This window comes from Diceros bicornis, chromosome 37 (genome assembly GCF_020826845.1).
Source record: "Diceros bicornis minor isolate mBicDic1 chromosome 37, mDicBic1.mat.cur, whole genome shotgun sequence".
Taxonomy (NCBI): Eukaryota; Metazoa; Chordata; class Mammalia; order Perissodactyla; family Rhinocerotidae; genus Diceros; species Diceros bicornis.
Genome location: NC_080776.1, coordinates 1,151,223 through 1,168,741, shown reverse-complemented (window position 1 = coordinate 1,168,741; position 17,519 = coordinate 1,151,223). Strand labels below are relative to the sequence as shown.

Sequence of the window (17,519 nt, the reverse complement as noted above, 5' to 3'; positions counted from 1 at the left end):
CCCGCCTAGACCACCTGGGCTTCCTGTGACAGCTGTGATGCACAGGCCGGTTCTCCAGAGCCCCTGAGGGGATCACAGCCACTGGTGACACCTGGAAGGCAGGAATCATGGGGGGACTGGATCTTGGAGGCTTTCTGCTGTAGCATTAACCTTACAGGTGCTTGATTGGAGGAGGTCTGTGGAGCCCAGGGCAATAGGCCTGGTTGGAAAAGGCAGGCACTGGTAAGGAGGAGGCTTGGGCAGCAAGTCTTTCAATATTTTAACAACTTATTAGCTGAATAAGGAGTATGTTGGCTGAAGATCAGCCCGGGTTTAAGAACACGTCACTCTCCTGACTAGATTAGATCGTCTTTCCACTATACCTTTCTTCTACTTCCAAAAGTAATGGGCAAGTGTCCTCTAAGTTCAGGCCCACTGAGTAAGATGGTCATTTTTGTCATTTCTCACTTGACAACGAGATTTTTATTTTTCACAGGGTGGGGAAACAAGAAAAACTCCACTGTATTTTTCTTTTTTCTCTGCTTCAATGATAAATACAGGTGGGAGCAGAATTTTAAATGTGTTTATCATGGACGTGAAAGTTACCAGTTGCTACTGTCAAATACAGGTAATAATTGAAGCCTTTTTTTTCTTCTTCCTTGAGACAGGGCAAAAATCTATTAACTCTTGGTTTCCCAGGTTCCCAGGCTCCCTGAGGATTAGGATCTGACCTACCCAACCTGACCTTTTCCCTCCCCCTCTCTAGGATTAAGGGCTTGTTCTTTCGGGGTTTTTGTTGCACAGGATGGGGAAGAAATTGGAAGGGAGGGAACGAGAAGTGGGTCTGGATCAGAGGTTATAAACTCCAAATCTGCAGAGTTTAATTGCCTAAAGGGTGAAACGGAATGAAGTGAGCTGGGAGTAACGACAGGCACGGGCGGGCACTGCGTCCAAGTGGAGGCGGCAGACCCATCTCATCATCACGCACCAGCTCTGGCCAACCGTTATCACGAACAAATGCAGGCCCAGTGTTGCCAAATCTTTTAGCCTTTCAAAGACCCAAATCTGGATTGTGTGTGTGTGTGTGTCAACTTTCTTGAGTTTGAAAACACTGCAGGCCACACAAAGCACATTTGGAGACAATAGGTCTGTTACCTCAGCCAGGCCTCGGGATGGAAATTTTAATGGAATTTGGAGGAGAAGTTGGAACAGCTGTGGTGTGTTTGTGACAGAAAGGCATGAAAGAAAAAAAGGGGGCTTTTAGGACTGTGTCTACGATGTTTCTTCAACATACTCAAGAAAACCCCACACAGGACAGTGTTTTGAACAATTTTAGGTTGCTGGTCTGTGTACGTTTGACAGGGACAACATTTTAGCCCTGAATTATTTGGGTTGTGGTTCTACAAGTTAAGTGTCACATCATAAAAGAGAAGAGGAACATTTTTTTTCCCTATAAGCTACACAGAGGGTTATTGTGTCATCCTCCATTATATGTGTGTTACTTGTTTCTTCTCAAGCCAAGTAAATTCCTCTTTGCCTTGTTAATGAGGTCTGGAAAACCTCCAGTATGAAAGTATTTCTTCCCCCAGTCACAAGTTTCTACTATGTGGTAACTAAACTCTGACATTGGAGTTAGTGATACTGTCTTAGGTAGTCTTCGGGATAATTTTTACCCGTTAGTGGGCTGCAGTGGAGTCTTCCTCCTTACACACTTGAGCAAGGACTGGATGAACTGAGTGCTTCTCAAACTTTAATGTGCAGAGGAGTCACCCAGGGGAATGTTGTAAACTGGTCTGTGGTGGGGCCTGAGACTTTGCATTTCTAACAAGCTCCCAGGTGAAGCCTGAGCACAATTTGAGTAGCAGAGAGCTAAAGGATGAAGAAAGATAGAGAATAGGGTGTGTGGATGTAGAAGTGTCTCTTTGTATGGCCTGCACCAGATCAATTCCTCTATCATCTTCTGGCAGTAGCAGGCTGACTTGTCTTTGGAGTGAACATTTCCTCTCCAAATCAGTTCCTCTGGTTCAGATGTGGCCACTGCTCCCTTTCCTCTCCTTCTACCCCAACCACCTGTGACAGAGTTGGGTATGTGACCCAAGTCGGGCCAATCAGCACAAGTGAGGAGGTGACTCAGACCCTGGAGTTTGGCCAGTGCTATAGGGAAAGAGGCTTTCTTTGCTAGGTTGTGAAACCTGGAGCTTCCAGTGACCATCATGAAAGGGGTGCCTGACTGAGAATGAAGCCAACACAGAGGAAGCAGAACTAAGATGTGGAAAAAGAAAGATTCCTGATGACCTCTTTTGAGAGCCTGGATCCAGAGTTAGAAAAAGAAAGATTCTTAATGACATCTTTTGAGTGTCTGGATCCATCCATGCCTGGGGCAGATACTCCTGCCTAGTTGGTTACTTGAACCAATAAATTTGCCTTTATGCTGAGGCCAATTCAATTTGAGTTTCTGTCACTTGTGACAGCATCCTGCTAATACAGTAGTGACAAGGCCTGACACAGTAGGAATTCAGCTGATAATTGTGGCCTTCTCGTCACAATTTTTCTTAGATTGGATTGAGACTAATATTTATTTTCCAGAGACAAAGAAACAATCTGAAACTATCAGTTAGGTGACAAGCAATTTTATTTTGCAAAACAATCACTATACAGCAACAAATACATTTGCAAATTTTGATTGAAAAACATGAAACTAACTACAACCAGCCATTGAAGAAATGCCTTTCTATGGAGACAGGCTCTAGGATCATCAGAAGAAAGAAACCCCCCACAGATTTGTAGCGGCATGTTGGAACCCTGGATTCCCAGCATACAGAGTATACTTTTCGTTGATTTTTTTTTCCCTCTTTGCTAAAGTTGAAGTAGATTTTCATGATTGACATTTTTTGAGTTTAAAAATAAGCTTTTTCCTGCAGAGGGACTTGGCCTCAACCTACATACCCAGGCTAAAATTCCTAGGTGTAAAAAGACAAACATCAATGCTGATTTTAGCATATCAATCTTTGAAGGAATGCTTAGAATTTGCCTTTCCAAGCCATGAATCTACTTTTTTTTTACTACCTAGATTGTGGCATGAAAAATAGGAGAAAAACTGTAATTGCAGCTATGTCAGAATCAACCACATTGAGATGATTATTTCTTTAATAACGTCGACATAATGTTGTATTTCGGCTGATGATGGCATTTCCTGCTGTACTACTACATGAGTGTGTGGAGAAGGCCAGTTACCATCAGTGCACTCTTCCATGTAACAAAGTTCCCTCTTCAGTCTTCTTCAGCCATGCCCAGTCGGGGTCACACAGGCGGCTTGCTTGTGGGCGGGATTCAGCCCATCGCCCTGCTGGAACTCAGCAGGAGAATCCAGAGAGAGTAGGTTCTTAATGAACATGGCCTTTGAAACTCATCGTGAACTCGGATCCTTCCTGCATCCTCGTAAGGTACCCAATTCTTGGTTGCAGGTGACCCAGAGACAGTGAGTCCATTGGAGAAGTTGGCCTTTTAACTCTTGACAGCTCTGGATTACTTATGTATCCTTAAACAGGTTCTCAAAGGCGACAGCCAGAGAGAAACTGGCATTAATAGATCTAGAATTGAAACTATGAAGTTTTAATTTCTAGATCAGCGTATGGGTGTCCCCACAAGAGTGGTGTTCAAAAAGCTTAATTTGCATTGTTAATCTTGAGAGTGAAGGCAAGATGGGTTCCGCCCTTATCCCCATAAGAAGACATTTAGCCTGTGTGTTTCTCTCTTTCACTGGTACAAATTATCAGTTTCTTTTTGTTAATTTTATAAAGAATCGCATTTCCATACAAAGTAAGGGCATTTATTCATTATAATTTTGCTGTGATTTGAAATAAACGTTTTAACGCCAAATCTAATAATTTAGAGCTTTATATAATCTTTATTTTGGACATGTATTTGTAAGAAACTGAATTTTAATATGTAGAGCATGTTTACTTATTAACTTTTATAAAAAACTTAAACCAGGTTGAAAAAAAATATGTTTCACATGTTAAACCTGTTCTAATCAGCTATTCACTTCTTTCTAGAGAATTTTAATCACTATCTACCACTATCAAACATGTAAGAAAATACCATAAGTCTCCACACAACTATTCTTTCTTCTCCTATTTTCTGGTGCATTTCAAGAGAAGCTAATGAATAAAATGCCCAGATTGGTCAAATCAAACCTCACAGCTAGTATTAGGCAGAAAATAGACACATCCATAGTCCTACTCAGTAGTTTCTAACTTTGACTGTCGTATAAAATAACTAATTTATAGTGGTTGCAGACAGATTTGCCTACGTAAAACCTCTTAGCTGAGAATGAATTTTGCTCCTGGAGTTTCTTTTGTGGAGGTCACACTGATTGCAATATCCAGTGGGTCACAAAATGGCACCCACGTCTCTCTGTCTTTGCATCTTTCTTAGATGCTACTATCCTTCCTTGTTGCCTCCATCCATGCTCATCATTTCTTCCTCTAATCAATCAGGAATTGATTTGGCTCAAATACCTATCAGACCATTTGTCTTTAACTGTTCAGATCCAACCTACCAGCCCTGAGCAAGAAAAAGAATAGATAAAATACTAAAAAGCATCCACCTAGCCTGATAACTCATTGCCTTATTCAGGCCATTGACTATTTCATTGTTTATTCATAAGTCTAAGATGAATGATTTGTGAGAGAAATTAATTAATTGATTTGTGATTTCTAGACTGCATATAAAAAGTCAGAACAGTTATCCACTGGTAAGTAATACTTAAGTCAGTCATTGTTCCTTTATAGAGTGCAATCTTGGAGTCGTGAAAAAACTGATTTAGATAAATACCTGCATCTCACATGTTTTGCAGCTCTAGCTTCTCCAAATACTGTATTTTTCCCTTCTGATCAAGGAATCTTTACTTTGAGTAAGGAAGCCAAACATCTTCTATCAGATAATTTAACAAGCAGGTATTATTTGGAAGAATGGGCTACCATGTCCCAAGCTCCCACTGTTGTCAGTTTCAACTTTAGCAAATGGGGGGAAAAAAAAAAAGAAATCTTAGGAAGTCTGTTTCATGAATGATTACAGGAATAAAACCCAAACTATTCCGTGATTCAAAATTAGATAAACCCATAATCTTAAACCAACAATCTATAAATCCTTTTATGTATAACTGGACCCACCCCCACAAACTCCATGTTGGTGAAAGCAAAGAAAAATAAATTTTTCTAGCATCACGGAAGAGACTTGTATCTGGCACTAAAACAGGGTTACAGCTTTGAGTTGTTACAGAAAGCAACTTCATGCTAAAACATTTTGTCTTTTTTAACGTAATTTTTTTTTTAAATAGGGAAAGAACCCTGCTAACAGCTACTTTCACATACCTAAAATTGTAACACCAAAGGGTGCAGGAGACACAGATACTGTGAATAAGGAAGTATAATATTCAAGTATATGAGGAAGTATCACAAATGGCCACAGAGAAATATATATATATTTATATCTATAATACTGTATCAAACAGATGGAAAAGGGTGTGAAACTGGTAGTGTGGACACAAATCTAGCTGATCAACTGACATTCTAATCAGACACGAGTCCGTCCTAATGAAAGTGCAACATTCCTAAGAGATGCACTTCTACACCACTTCCTCAACTGCAGCTCCAAGGCTTTGTACCTATTTTTTAATTAGTTAAATAATTTATTGGATTGACTTACTTATACTCTGATATAATAATCCAGGTCCAAAATGTTAATAACTTAATTGAATCTTTCTTCCCATTTATACAAAATAACATTTAAAAAAAAACGTATTTCTTACATGCTCTTCCCTTCCTGCAATCAGACTCCTGATTTAATTTGACTTGTAGTAAGTTACAATGGGCAGCGTTTGTGTTTTCACCCAGCAACAGAACAGTGAAATGAGCAGCTTGGATTTTAACAAGGCCTTTCAGAACGTAGTGGATAGCCTTCAGGCACATGAAAGGTAAAAATGCAATTTTTGAAATAATAATTCTCCATGCAAAACAGAGCAGAGCAAAAATAATTGTCCAATTGTACTCATGTAAAGCCAGCGTCTTCCTGTTGCGAATGGAAATCAAGTCAATTTCTGCATATACTATTCATGTTTTTTTTTTATAAAATTGTAACAATGACTACAGTTTGGGAATGAGATTATTTATTTTACGGATTGTAAAGAATGAATATAACACCTGCTCAGAGCCCATTCCTGCCAAGAGCTCATGCCTAAACGTTATTACTTCAAAGCTAAATGAGAAATATTCACAAGCCCTGCTTAGCAAGTGCAGCAGTGACATCCTCGGCCAAAGTGGCCAGCTGAGGGGATTCGAGCAGGTTGATGCTTCCAGAAGAGGAGACGTTGCTGAGTCGTCGAGGGGAGGCCACGCTGGATCTGCCCGGGGACTGCGTAATGATCTCAGCCCCATGGTCCACGCGGGCCTTAGCGTGCTCTCTGAAGTTCAACTTTTGGCTGTCAATCTGTTCAAGACAAGCATCAGTCCTCGTTAACTCAAGCATCTTAACTGGCTTCTAGCTCTTTCTCTATATCCCAGAGCTGATGTCAATGTCACTGCTATTCAGCTCTGCCATCCCTACTTCTTGTACTTCAATCTGGGACCCATTTTGATGAAGAGTATTTCAGAAGGATTTAAAAAAAAGACAAGATCGGCTCATGCCCTTGCTTCTTACCTTGACATTACCACCTCCAGGTACGTGGTGAGCATTGTCAAGCGAACCTACTTTAGCTTGGGCCTTTTCTTTGAAATCCAGTTTTACACTCTCAATTTTCACACGCCCACCACCTAGAGGAGAGGAGAAAGGCTTTTAAATCCCTTGCTAAAATTAAATGTTATATTTGTGGTGACTGTTTCCCAAAAACGATTACAACACGATTGCAAACCACAAACTTATTTAACTCTACTATCCCTCCGACCATGGATGTGAAAGGAATCTCAGAATTTCTAGTCCATATCATTTTCCCCATACTGCCTAAGATAACGACATCCTTTTTGTACCATTATACGGATTGCTTTACACGTTAACACCTTTCTCCTCTACCCATGTCTAACCTAAGATAGAGGGGTCTTTCTTTCTTTCTTTCTTTCTTTTTTTTTTGACACTATGGTTTGGTTGCAGCTTTGAGGCTTCCAGTATTATTCACTTTCTTTGAAGTCTGGCTTTGGTTATTCTGTTCTTTGAATCTCACCAAAGGCTCTCTTTTAAAAACTGTGTTTCAGAGTTATCACCCCCAAGAATAACCCCTACGCCATGGGAATCTACTTGGCTATGAGACAAGGACTTTAGGGTCATAGTCCTTGTCCCCATTTACTTTTTGTTTAAGCGGCTCCTCTAACCATTTAAAACCCAAATGACACCTTCTCTCTCAGGGCCCCCTGAGGGGTTTTTCTTCTCTGAATAATAAAAACTCTAGAAGTAACACAACGAAAATATCCTATTGCACCCTTTCTAAAACGTGGATCATTCGGTCTCTTATTCCTAAGGGAGCAAATTAAACTGAAATAAAGCTCTTCTTTATCCTTCTTCATGGTAATAGGTCACTCGTCCAAAGACCTATTACGCTAGAAATAGTGTGCAAGGGTAATACATTCATTTGTAAACCTTCAGTACTGATAGCCTGACTGATGAAACCGGAGTCAGGAGCTAAGTCGTTTATAACTAGTAAGCTTTCAGAGCTTCCCATTTTAATCAGCAGATGCAGCGACAGGAATAGAATCTTATTTTTTTTTTTTTCTTCAGGAAGATCGGCCCTGAGCTAACATCTGCCAATCCTCCTCTTTTTGCTGAGGAAGACTGGCCCTGGGCTAACATCCATGCCCATCTTCCTCCACTTTATATGGGACGCCGCCACAGCACGGCTTGCCAAGCGGTGCGTCGGTGCGCGCCCAGGATCCAAACCGGTAAACCCTGGGCTGCCGCGGCGGAGCGTGCGCACTTAACCGCTTGCGCCACGGGGCCGGCCCCAGGAATAGAATCTTAGGAGAGCCCATTGTACAGATGCCATAGGACCGACCTGACACTGACTTTGATCTGATAATATTGAGACAGCTTTGACCATGCCATTTCCCTAAATGCTAATTAGTCTGAAACTCAAGGATCTGCTGAGAGATGAGAGTGCCACGTGCCACCCTTCAGTGTGGTCTCCTGACCTCTGCATGCCTGTCTCAGGCTTGCAAATGCAGAGTTCTACACTGGCTAGGTATCTCTTGTCCTTTAGCTTGCCCTTGAGTGCTTCTGAGTGTCTGCTGATGTCTCTGACCTGGAAAGAAGCTGGATTACACTCCTTTACCCATTTCCACCTAAGAGATTTGCTTTCACTTTCATTAGCAGCTTGGTTTTGGCTGTAGGCATTTTTCTGGAAGGCCAGTGGCAAGCAATATGATCCTCTACTATCATTGCATTTCTCTTGGGATTTTGATTTGGGGAAAATACCTGCGGGACTTTATGGAAACATGGAAAAGATTTTCAATTTTGGGCTCTTGATGCTTATTTATCTCTGTAGATCAAAGAGAAAGGTCTGTTAAGGCTTCAGAGGTCTTTCAGGGTGTTTTTCTCATGCGATACCTAGACATTTATATTAACACTCAACTACTTGGGCAGGGGCCCCTTGAAATTATACAGTGTTATTGAATTACCATCGAAGATACATCCATTCATTCGTCTCCTGAAGGCTTAGGACACGCATGATGTTAATTCATGCTTACAGGAGACCTGTAGTTGGCCTTCTCTCAAAATACGCATTATTGCAGGAAGTGTTATTCTCCCAGAATTTTACCTGGCCAGGTGGGTCTCATCTGCTGGCTGTGACAGGATTAGTGTGAATCATAAAACACACTCATCTTGGTTAGAGGTGGGAGGATACTGACCTTTCAACTGGTGAGATCAACTTTCTTGGGATCTTACTTTTCCATTTTTTGGTAGCCTCTGATAGAAATTGCCTTTTCAAGCTTTATTTTATGATTATATGTTGTGTCAATATAACCTTGTTAAAATTTTTGTTGAACTGTATTTTTAGAGGAAAAAATAATAATTTAATATTGACATATTCAGAAAACGAAGTTTGAGAAGTCTATTTTTGTTGAAGTCCTACTAAAAAATTTTATGTAACTATTAGAGAAGCCCATTTGGATTCAGAGAGCTATGCCTTTGGTTCTGAGGAATTCTAGCACCCACCTGGTGCAGTAATTGTGAAAGACTATAATTTTTATCAGCTTCATGTGTCCTAAAGTGAAGTTGATAAGCCCAGATATTTCAATTTGTGTCTCCAGGTGTTGAACTGTTTCCTTCATTTTCTCCTTAGACATTCCACATTCCAAAGCAACTTTGTGAAAAGCTTGCTGTTGTCAAGGATCATTGTGCTAACACGTCTTTATGAATTTAGTCATCTGATTCAGTTATTATAGAAAAGCTAGATTTAGAAATAGGTGGGAGTCCATGACCTTTTACGACCAGGAAATCTTACACAGGATATTTCCTTATCTGTATAAGATTTTTCTGTGCATCAAGACCCCAGGCGAATTTGACTGACTGTATACTTACTGTCTGAAATTAAAGAATCCAATATTTTATTTTGTACTCTGGAAGAAAATAGGTAGTGTGGCCAAATACTTCAGTCATACTGTTGGCACAGCAGTTCAAACTCAACTAAGTGTTTGTAGGCCTGAGTTACAGACAGGGGAATTGGGAAGATACACAGTAGACAGCATGTCCCTGCCGCCTCGTGGATGATGGAGAAGCTAATTCCAGGGTAGCAGTTCTGAAACCAGTAATGGAGATTCCATAGATATAGTTCCTAACTCCTTGACTTGCTTTATGAATACCCTTTGCCAAAGTGGAGCCTGATTTCTAGACATGTTTCCAATGCATTTATCCATTTTGAAACTTATCCCACCTACCTTTATTTTTACTAATACATTCTTCTTAGTAATCTTCTCCTGGTCAGAAATCCTACTGCGCTCAACTGTTCTCATACTTTGTTTCTGACAACATTTGGGACAACGATTAATGGGAAAAACCTATTCCCAGATTTAATTAAGATGTCGAGAACAGATGGTTAAAACCAATTGCTTCCTCTTGTCTTTCTATAATCCAACGTTGTATATAAATTGTGTCAAAATATTCTCAAGAAAATTACAAATCTTATAGTTTTCCATTATTTAAATATGCATGGAGGTGGAATTTAGCAAAAATATATATCATGTGATATTCAGAAAAAATGACTCATAATATGTCAGATTCACACTTTAAAGAGCGAAAGGTCCCCAGCAAGTATGCATATAAATTTCACTTTAGAGCACTAATCCTATGAGATTTTCTAGAGAAACAAGAGGTCCATGGTCTAATGAGTTGGGGAAGCACTTCATTCTGCTGAGGATTCACAATGCTTACTGAGCTACTAAAAAGATCTGAGAAATTCAGCAGATAAATTTCTTTAGCTTTGCTTAAGCACAATCCTTATTTCACATAATGTAGAGAAACAATTTCATGAAAAATCTTTGGAAATTCTGCTTTCAGTCCATGTAATTATGTAAGAATACATGGCCCAATGTATTTTATAGACTATATATTTCAAAAGAGCGCCAATAAGCATGTTGAGTACATAGAGATTAGCGAATCTTATACACCTTTTAATTTTTAACCTGTCCTATGATATGTGGCCTCTCTGTGGCACTTGAGTTTACTTGTCCAAATGAAGATGCCTTGGAATTTCTAACTTTCTATTAAAAGCATGAAGTATCAGGATTTTGAAATGTCCTTCCAATTAGGTATTTCAAAACAACAAAAATTTTGCTTGTCATTTTGTTGAATCCAATTCAATATTTCTCAAACTAATAAAAAGTACTTATTTACCTGGCCTGTGGCGAATGTTCTTCAGAGAGCCACATTTGGATGTCACATGGCTTAGATCTATCTTCTTGGTAACAATCTGTACCTGTGTGAACCACATCAAATATGCTTAAAATAGTTTAGACGTGGCCAAGCCCCCAAGCTCATACATAAAATCTAGAAACATATCCAAACTCAGAACACACAACAACATATACAGAAACCCAAACAGAGGCGCACACACGCAGGAAAACATAACCTCCCATATGTTCTCCCATGTTTGGTTGGAAAGAAGGACCCAAGAGAAAGAAAATCCTAGAAGAGAAGACTTTATTAGTAGAAAAGAGATCATGCCACAAGAGGACAGAAACATCTGGATTAATAAGGCAAGCTTCCACTCAGAAAATGAAGCCACACCATGTTAAACCTTTCCATAAGCAAAGAGCCAAGTGAAGAGATGAATTACTCTTTAAAAAGTGATTTTTATATAAAAGTGACCAACATTGCTCACAGATACAAGAAGATCAACATTGCTTTAAGATACAAGAAGAAGAAAGCTCTAAACATGCTTTTCTAAAATATTGTCATGTCTTGGCTAAATGGAATTTTCTTGCACACCAAATTATAAAATGATAACATTTTTTTCTTCTTTGTATTTCATTGAAATTATCTCCTCTCCTGATATTTGAAAACAGTGCTTCTCCAAGTGTGGTTCATTGTCCATTTGCATCAGAAGCACGTGGGAATTACTAAATCAGACACTGTGGAAATGGGGCCAGGAAATCTGCATATTCAAACAAGTGATTCCTCTCTAGAGGAAAGTTTTAGACTATTGCTTTGGAGGTCGGAAGCTCCCTACTTACTTTAAGATCGTTAGTTATCTCAATTTATCCTTTTCCACCGGGGGGTTTTGACATGCAGTAGAGGATAGCTGGGTCCACCCTCTGATACCCTCAAGTTATTTACCACCCTCTGATACCCTCAAGTTATTTACCAGGACTAAGACTGCTTCTGTGAGAGCACCACATGGTTTGCACTTATAGTCAGGGCAACAGGGGGCAAGGTAACCATGTCAACGTAAATACTGACCCTGAGTCTTAGCCCAGCACTGTTGAAGGAGCCCAGCAAGCCTTGCTGTGGACTTCCCATGACAGTGACATTTTCATGCTCAGTGGAGCTACTTAGAGCATCAGGTGACAGTTTCTGGTAAGGCACTTGCTTGTCTCTCCTTTCACTGCTTGACTTCCTCTCTGCCCAGTTGAGGAGCAAGGAGCCAAGAGTTATTAGACAGGTGAGAATTCTGGATTTGATACTCTAAATTACTTGAGTCACAGATGGCCAGAACCTAAAGTTTAAGCGATAGGATCTGTAGAATAGAAAGTCAGCCTGGTTCACCCTTTTTATCATTCTTATTTTACGAAGAACCATGTTCCTTTAGCTTGAGTTTGCCTGTTTCAACTCTGCCTCAACTACATTTGAGAAACACGGATTCATCTTCCCCTTTCTCTCAAAGGAAGTTATTTCTGCTCAATTTAAGAGACCGGAAAAATCCCATCAAGATAAAGTGCATACTGGGACTTGAATCCTTCCACTTTGAATTACAGATGAACTGTGTTTCACCAGTTTTGTGTTATTCCAAACGATATGTTAACTCTCATGAATAATGAAGCACTGAAGATTGACATTCCACACACAGGTACTTTCAGGGATATCAGTCTTGGCCTCAAGAGTAATGGAAATAGAGCTAGAAAAGCGTGTGCCCAGCTGACTTCTGCGGAGGAGTAGAGACAGTATAAGGAAATACCTCGAAGCCGAAGGCCAGCAAACAAAATTGGCAAGTGAAGCGGGTTTTCCATCCCCCTGAAAACCACCGTGCACCCCGTTAAGGTTTTCTTCCTCAATGAAAGCAAGAAACTCGCTGATGATCTTACAGAGAAGGATGGGAAGCCCATCACCCAAAACGCAAGGCTGACAAGCTCCCAGACCAGGGGCACATGTGGAGCAGCAACGAGAAGGGGAGAGTGTGTTGGGAGGGAGGCAAGAAAGGCGAAAGGGTGCTGGCTGTGCAGGTGGCTCCACACAATCAGGACAGCTTTCTAATAGAAGATTCTACTTACATTTCCACCCCCGGCAGAATGTTTGATGTTATCCTTGGAGCCACATCTGGACTGAACTTTGCTAAAATCGATCTTCTTGTTTAAAATCCTAACCTAAAAGGAATTGGAGGTAACTTCACTGTGCATTTTTCTTTCAATATTCTGAGTACAGGGAACCAGAAAGGATAGCGTCAAAGCTCTAAACTCCCTTCCACCTGCATAATCATTTACGAGAAAAAACTAACACGGGAACTGAAAGTGCAGATCTATCATATAAATATGAGCCCTGTACCCCCAAGGGCCAAATGCTCGATAGCCTTACATATCCCAGCTATAGGCAGGTATAATCTGGAAACGATTAGAGGAATGGAAAAACAAAACTTGGATTATCTGTGAGGAGGAGGCTTCCAATATTGTGGGCAACATTGGGACTCAGGTCCACTCCACGGAGGGTCTAATAGTGTAGTTCAGCCAGGGATCCTGCAGGATACACCAGTGCCCTATCCCCTCACCTCTACAGTGCCAGCCATCACAATTACAAATCACCTGGTACACTTGACTTGACTATATTATTGGTCCACACAGCACAGGGGAGGTTTACAACCAGGCTGGCTGAATGCTACAGGTGAGGGTTCTCATTCACCCAGGGGAAGAACCCCTGGTTTCCCAAGAGGGTCAACCAGGAGGCTCTGGGCCTCCTCTGCTGAAAGGGCTTTATGCTTCCCTTGCAGGTTTGGTTCAGTGGCCTCTGAAAGGCCTCTCTCTGACAACAGCTTACAAACAGCCATTACCCTTGGATGGTCAGTGTGGAAGCATTCTTTCCATTTTTAGTGGGGAGAAAACCAAGGACCATCAGTTAGATGACTTGCACTAGGTCATGTAGACGTAGTCCAGGCCTTGGTTGGGTTCAACAGATTTGAGGTTAATTGTTTTATTTCTGTTTTCAGGAAGTCCTGTACTTATCTTGAAGATGACAGCAAATCCAAATCTGGAAAGATATTACTCCAGTGTAATGTAATGTGCAAAGTAATAACTCTCATGACTTCTTTCACGTGTCTTTTGAATTTTGCATGTTTTGGACAGCAGATGAGCACTGTAGGCATGGAAGTTCCAGAAGGCTTATTTTTGTTGTTGTTTATTTGATTTTACTTTGGCTCCTCCTCCCCCCATGCGCCCAAGAGCTAAAGAGAAATCATGTTTTCAATGCTTTAGAGGACAGTTTAGCCTCATAAAAAAAAGCTAAGAAAGTTTATCCTAGATATACAGCCATCTCCAAGAATGGTTTCACATTTCTTGGTATTTGCAAAACACAGTAGAAAATTCAAGAGGACACTGACTCCTGACTATTTTTAACTAGACAAAGCTTAAATCACAGCGCCTGTCTGACAGTGGCAAGATAACTTGTCCCTTGCAGGGAAATATCACTGACAGCTCTCATCAGCAGCCCAAGGAAGGGCCTCTTGTCAAAATCTGAATTCAGAAGACATGATGATTGGGCCACTCTTTAGGGCATAATAAAAATTCCAATTTTAAAAAAAAGGAAGGCTATCACAGAGTCTGTATTGACAATAAGTGTAGTTGCACTCTGTTTCACATAAACTGTAGAGGTGGACAACTTTGAGTAAGGGCCATTACATTTCAAACCTCATAGATAAACGATTTTTAAAAAGCAAATCATTTTGATTTATTATTTGTAATAATAAAAATACTTTTAATTATTCTCCATGAGGATCTAGTTATTTTGGCAATGAAACAGAATTCATCTAAGCCATTTTTCTAATCCTGGGGATATACAGGGTCCCTTATTTCCCTTACAAATTTTAACTTTGAGATCATTAGAGTACCAATCAAGTGACTCATTACCAAGTGATCAAAGCCAAATGTTAAATCTGATTCACTTTTTGCAAAAATGGAAATTCCAAATTCAGTTGCATGAATCTGACTCTGAACAATCAACTGTTTGACAATTTTTATGATTTCCAAAATAAATGATTCAAACCCAAAGGGGTCACACACACTGCCAGCATTACTTAGAGATGATTTAAATCTTAAAACCCTAAAACTTAAAGGCCAACTGAGGTCGATTTTCCCCAGATTTTCCAGAGAGTCATAGATTTTTCCAGTGAAACAAAGAGCTGGTCTTTATTGATGGTAGACTTTCTCAACCTATGCCTGCTCAATCGATACTCCATCTATAATGGGAAGCAGACCTTCGAAATCCATTAATGGCATGTTCTTTACGTATTTCCACATTTGCAATAGCTTCATAGTATATTGCTTTTGTCTAAAACAAGGCAAAGTATGACATTCACCATCTTGCTTGATGGTCGAGTAGACAGACACAAAACCACTTTGGGCAGTGGATGTTTGATGCTCACTAAGACTAATGCCCCAACTTGACAGCTTGCACCTGAGCAAGCTAGTCCATGTGACTCGCATTTATGTCTTAGCAAAATTACAAAACACTTCATGGCAAAGATCTCTAGGATCCTTTACAAATAGCTAACACTTTAGAGAGTTAATTCCACAAATACCAGCAGTCCTCAGAAACCATTCCATAAAGTAGAAAAACAGATGGCTGCTGTGAAGGAAAAAGCTTTATTCCAGATTAGTTTTTTTATCAGAGAGTTGCGTTTTAACTCTCTATGGATGGATCCAAATAAAAATTACTTTGTTTGGGGAGAAATTTTCATTGAACTTTTGTTTTCCTAAAAGCCTAGGTCAAGGGAAAATTATTTTAACATCTTAGAGACTGTCTAGAAAAAATATAACCAACTTCTATTTGACAAATGAGCTAATTTTTCTTTATTCATGATATGGAGGAAAAATATTTGAATAACGATTACCCAAGATTAACCCTAAACTACATTTTAATCTTTGTCAATTTCTTTCAACCAAAATTTTTACTTGCACTATTAATGCAAAATTGGGTGATCTGAAAGAATGTGACAATCTTTCCTTCTGCACACTTCACAGTGAAAGTGAAATGTGTTATATTGATCAACTGGATCATCTTCCTAAAGCTCTGCCTTATTCAGAATTCTCCCAACCTCCCTATTTCCTATTAAATGCATCAAAATTTCTTAGGCAATCAGGGTTCTCAGCAATTCTGATTTCTGAGCCCTCTCTTATTATTTTACCTTTGGTCCAGACCGTGTTACATTCCATACTTTAAGGGCCTTAAATCTTCAGGTTGATATTTTCAAGTTCATCCCCATGCCTTCTTTATGTCTCAATAGAATGCCCCCATTCCAAGCTGAGTCTAACAGATCATCCTTCAAGGCTCAGCCTAACCGGGACCTCCAGTGAGAGGCTGGCAAAAAAGGATTTCATTCTCATGGGCAAATGCTGGTGACTTCCTTGCATACACAGGTGACTTCTCATTCACATGAGGTCATATAAGCAAGAGTCATAAAGAATAGATTAATGTAATTGAATAATTAATTAGAATTATTTAATTTTACTTTTTACTAATTCTATCTATTCCTTCACCATGCTAGGGAAGACAGTGTATTTACTTTCTGGATATTTCTGGTGTGACTCTAGTTGGACTTTATCACGACAGTTCAAGTGAAATGATCTGCTACTGTACTCTCTCTGTATATAAGTTTAATTGCTCCTTTAAAGAAATTAATTTTTTTCCCCCAAAATGGGGTTACTCTAAGAAAAGACAAGAAGACAAAATGCAGGATATGCCTGCAGGCAAGAACAAATCTCTCTTACTAGAGGTTAGCCGGAAATATGAAACATGTAAAGTGAAATAAAATACAATCCTAACTTATAGTTTTTAGTAAAACAATTCATAAACAAGAGACATTAATCCCAATGTCAACTTGAATTTCTTGAGCAATGGAATTTCGACCTTTTTTTCTTAATTTGATATTCTCTGATGTTGCTTCTTTTATCAATAGACTCACACGTCAGCTCAAGATGGTGAGATATGGAGAATAACAGGGAGTCCAGAAGAGTGGATTCTGTTCTCAGCTCTTGCACAATGTACTGCTAGACCCTCAGGCATCCTCTAGGTGTGAACCTCAATTGCAACATCATCTCTTTATTCCTCCAGCCAAGGTTGTCTTAGAAAGAATGATTTTTTTTTTGAAAGGGTAGTGGCTAGTGGCACCCAACTTTATAGGGGATTAAGCTTTAATGAAAACCATTTATCTAGCTTCTATAGAGTCCTGAGGCATCATGTATTAAAACAAAAATATGACTACATCAGATATTCCTGAAGATTGAAAGTTCTCTGGAATAGATGATGTTTTTCAAAGGCTCATCTGTAAATAACCCTGTGCTAACATACTATACAGGTAAACAAACTTTATAGTCCATTCTGAATTTTAATTAACCTTGCCTACACTGACCAATTACTTATTCAAAACTAAGTATATCGAATATAAACAATAAATATATTTGACTACACATTTAAATAGAAATAACAGTTTATGTCAAAACATACAATTCCACAGAACTCTAAATTTAGAGGAAAAGGACGAGTTGGAGGGCCCATTAAGGTGTTAGCCCAATTTTCCTATGCAGGCTGTGCCACACAGCACGGAAAGTAGAACCACACTGGAAAACCTTGGGGTG

The 17,519-nt window shown here is 39.6% G+C and overlaps 1 protein-coding gene across 33 annotated transcripts in view; it reads right to left on the bottom strand.

Annotated features, from left to right (window-relative positions):
- Positions 1–2,593: 2,593 nt before the first annotated feature.
- MAP2 (microtubule associated protein 2) overlaps positions 2,594–17,519 on the bottom strand; it is a 284,984-nt gene continuing 270,058 nt past the window's right edge. For 18 of the 33 annotated variants that reach the window (XM_058532876.1, XM_058532884.1, XM_058532887.1 and 15 more), the window contains 4 exons: positions 12,951–13,043; positions 10,858–10,939; positions 6,679–6,791; positions 2,594–6,468 (listed from right to left, as the gene is read on the bottom strand). In XM_058532876.1, the coding sequence (XP_058388859.1) occupies positions 6,253–6,468; positions 6,679–6,791; positions 10,858–10,939; positions 12,951–13,043 (504 nt within the window). In that variant the 3' untranslated portion in view covers positions 2,594–6,252. The remainder of the gene's footprint in view (positions 6,469–6,678; positions 6,792–10,857; positions 10,940–12,950; positions 13,044–17,519) is intronic. The other 15 variants (XM_058532885.1, XM_058532892.1, XM_058532893.1 and 12 more) reach the window with 1 other exon arrangement.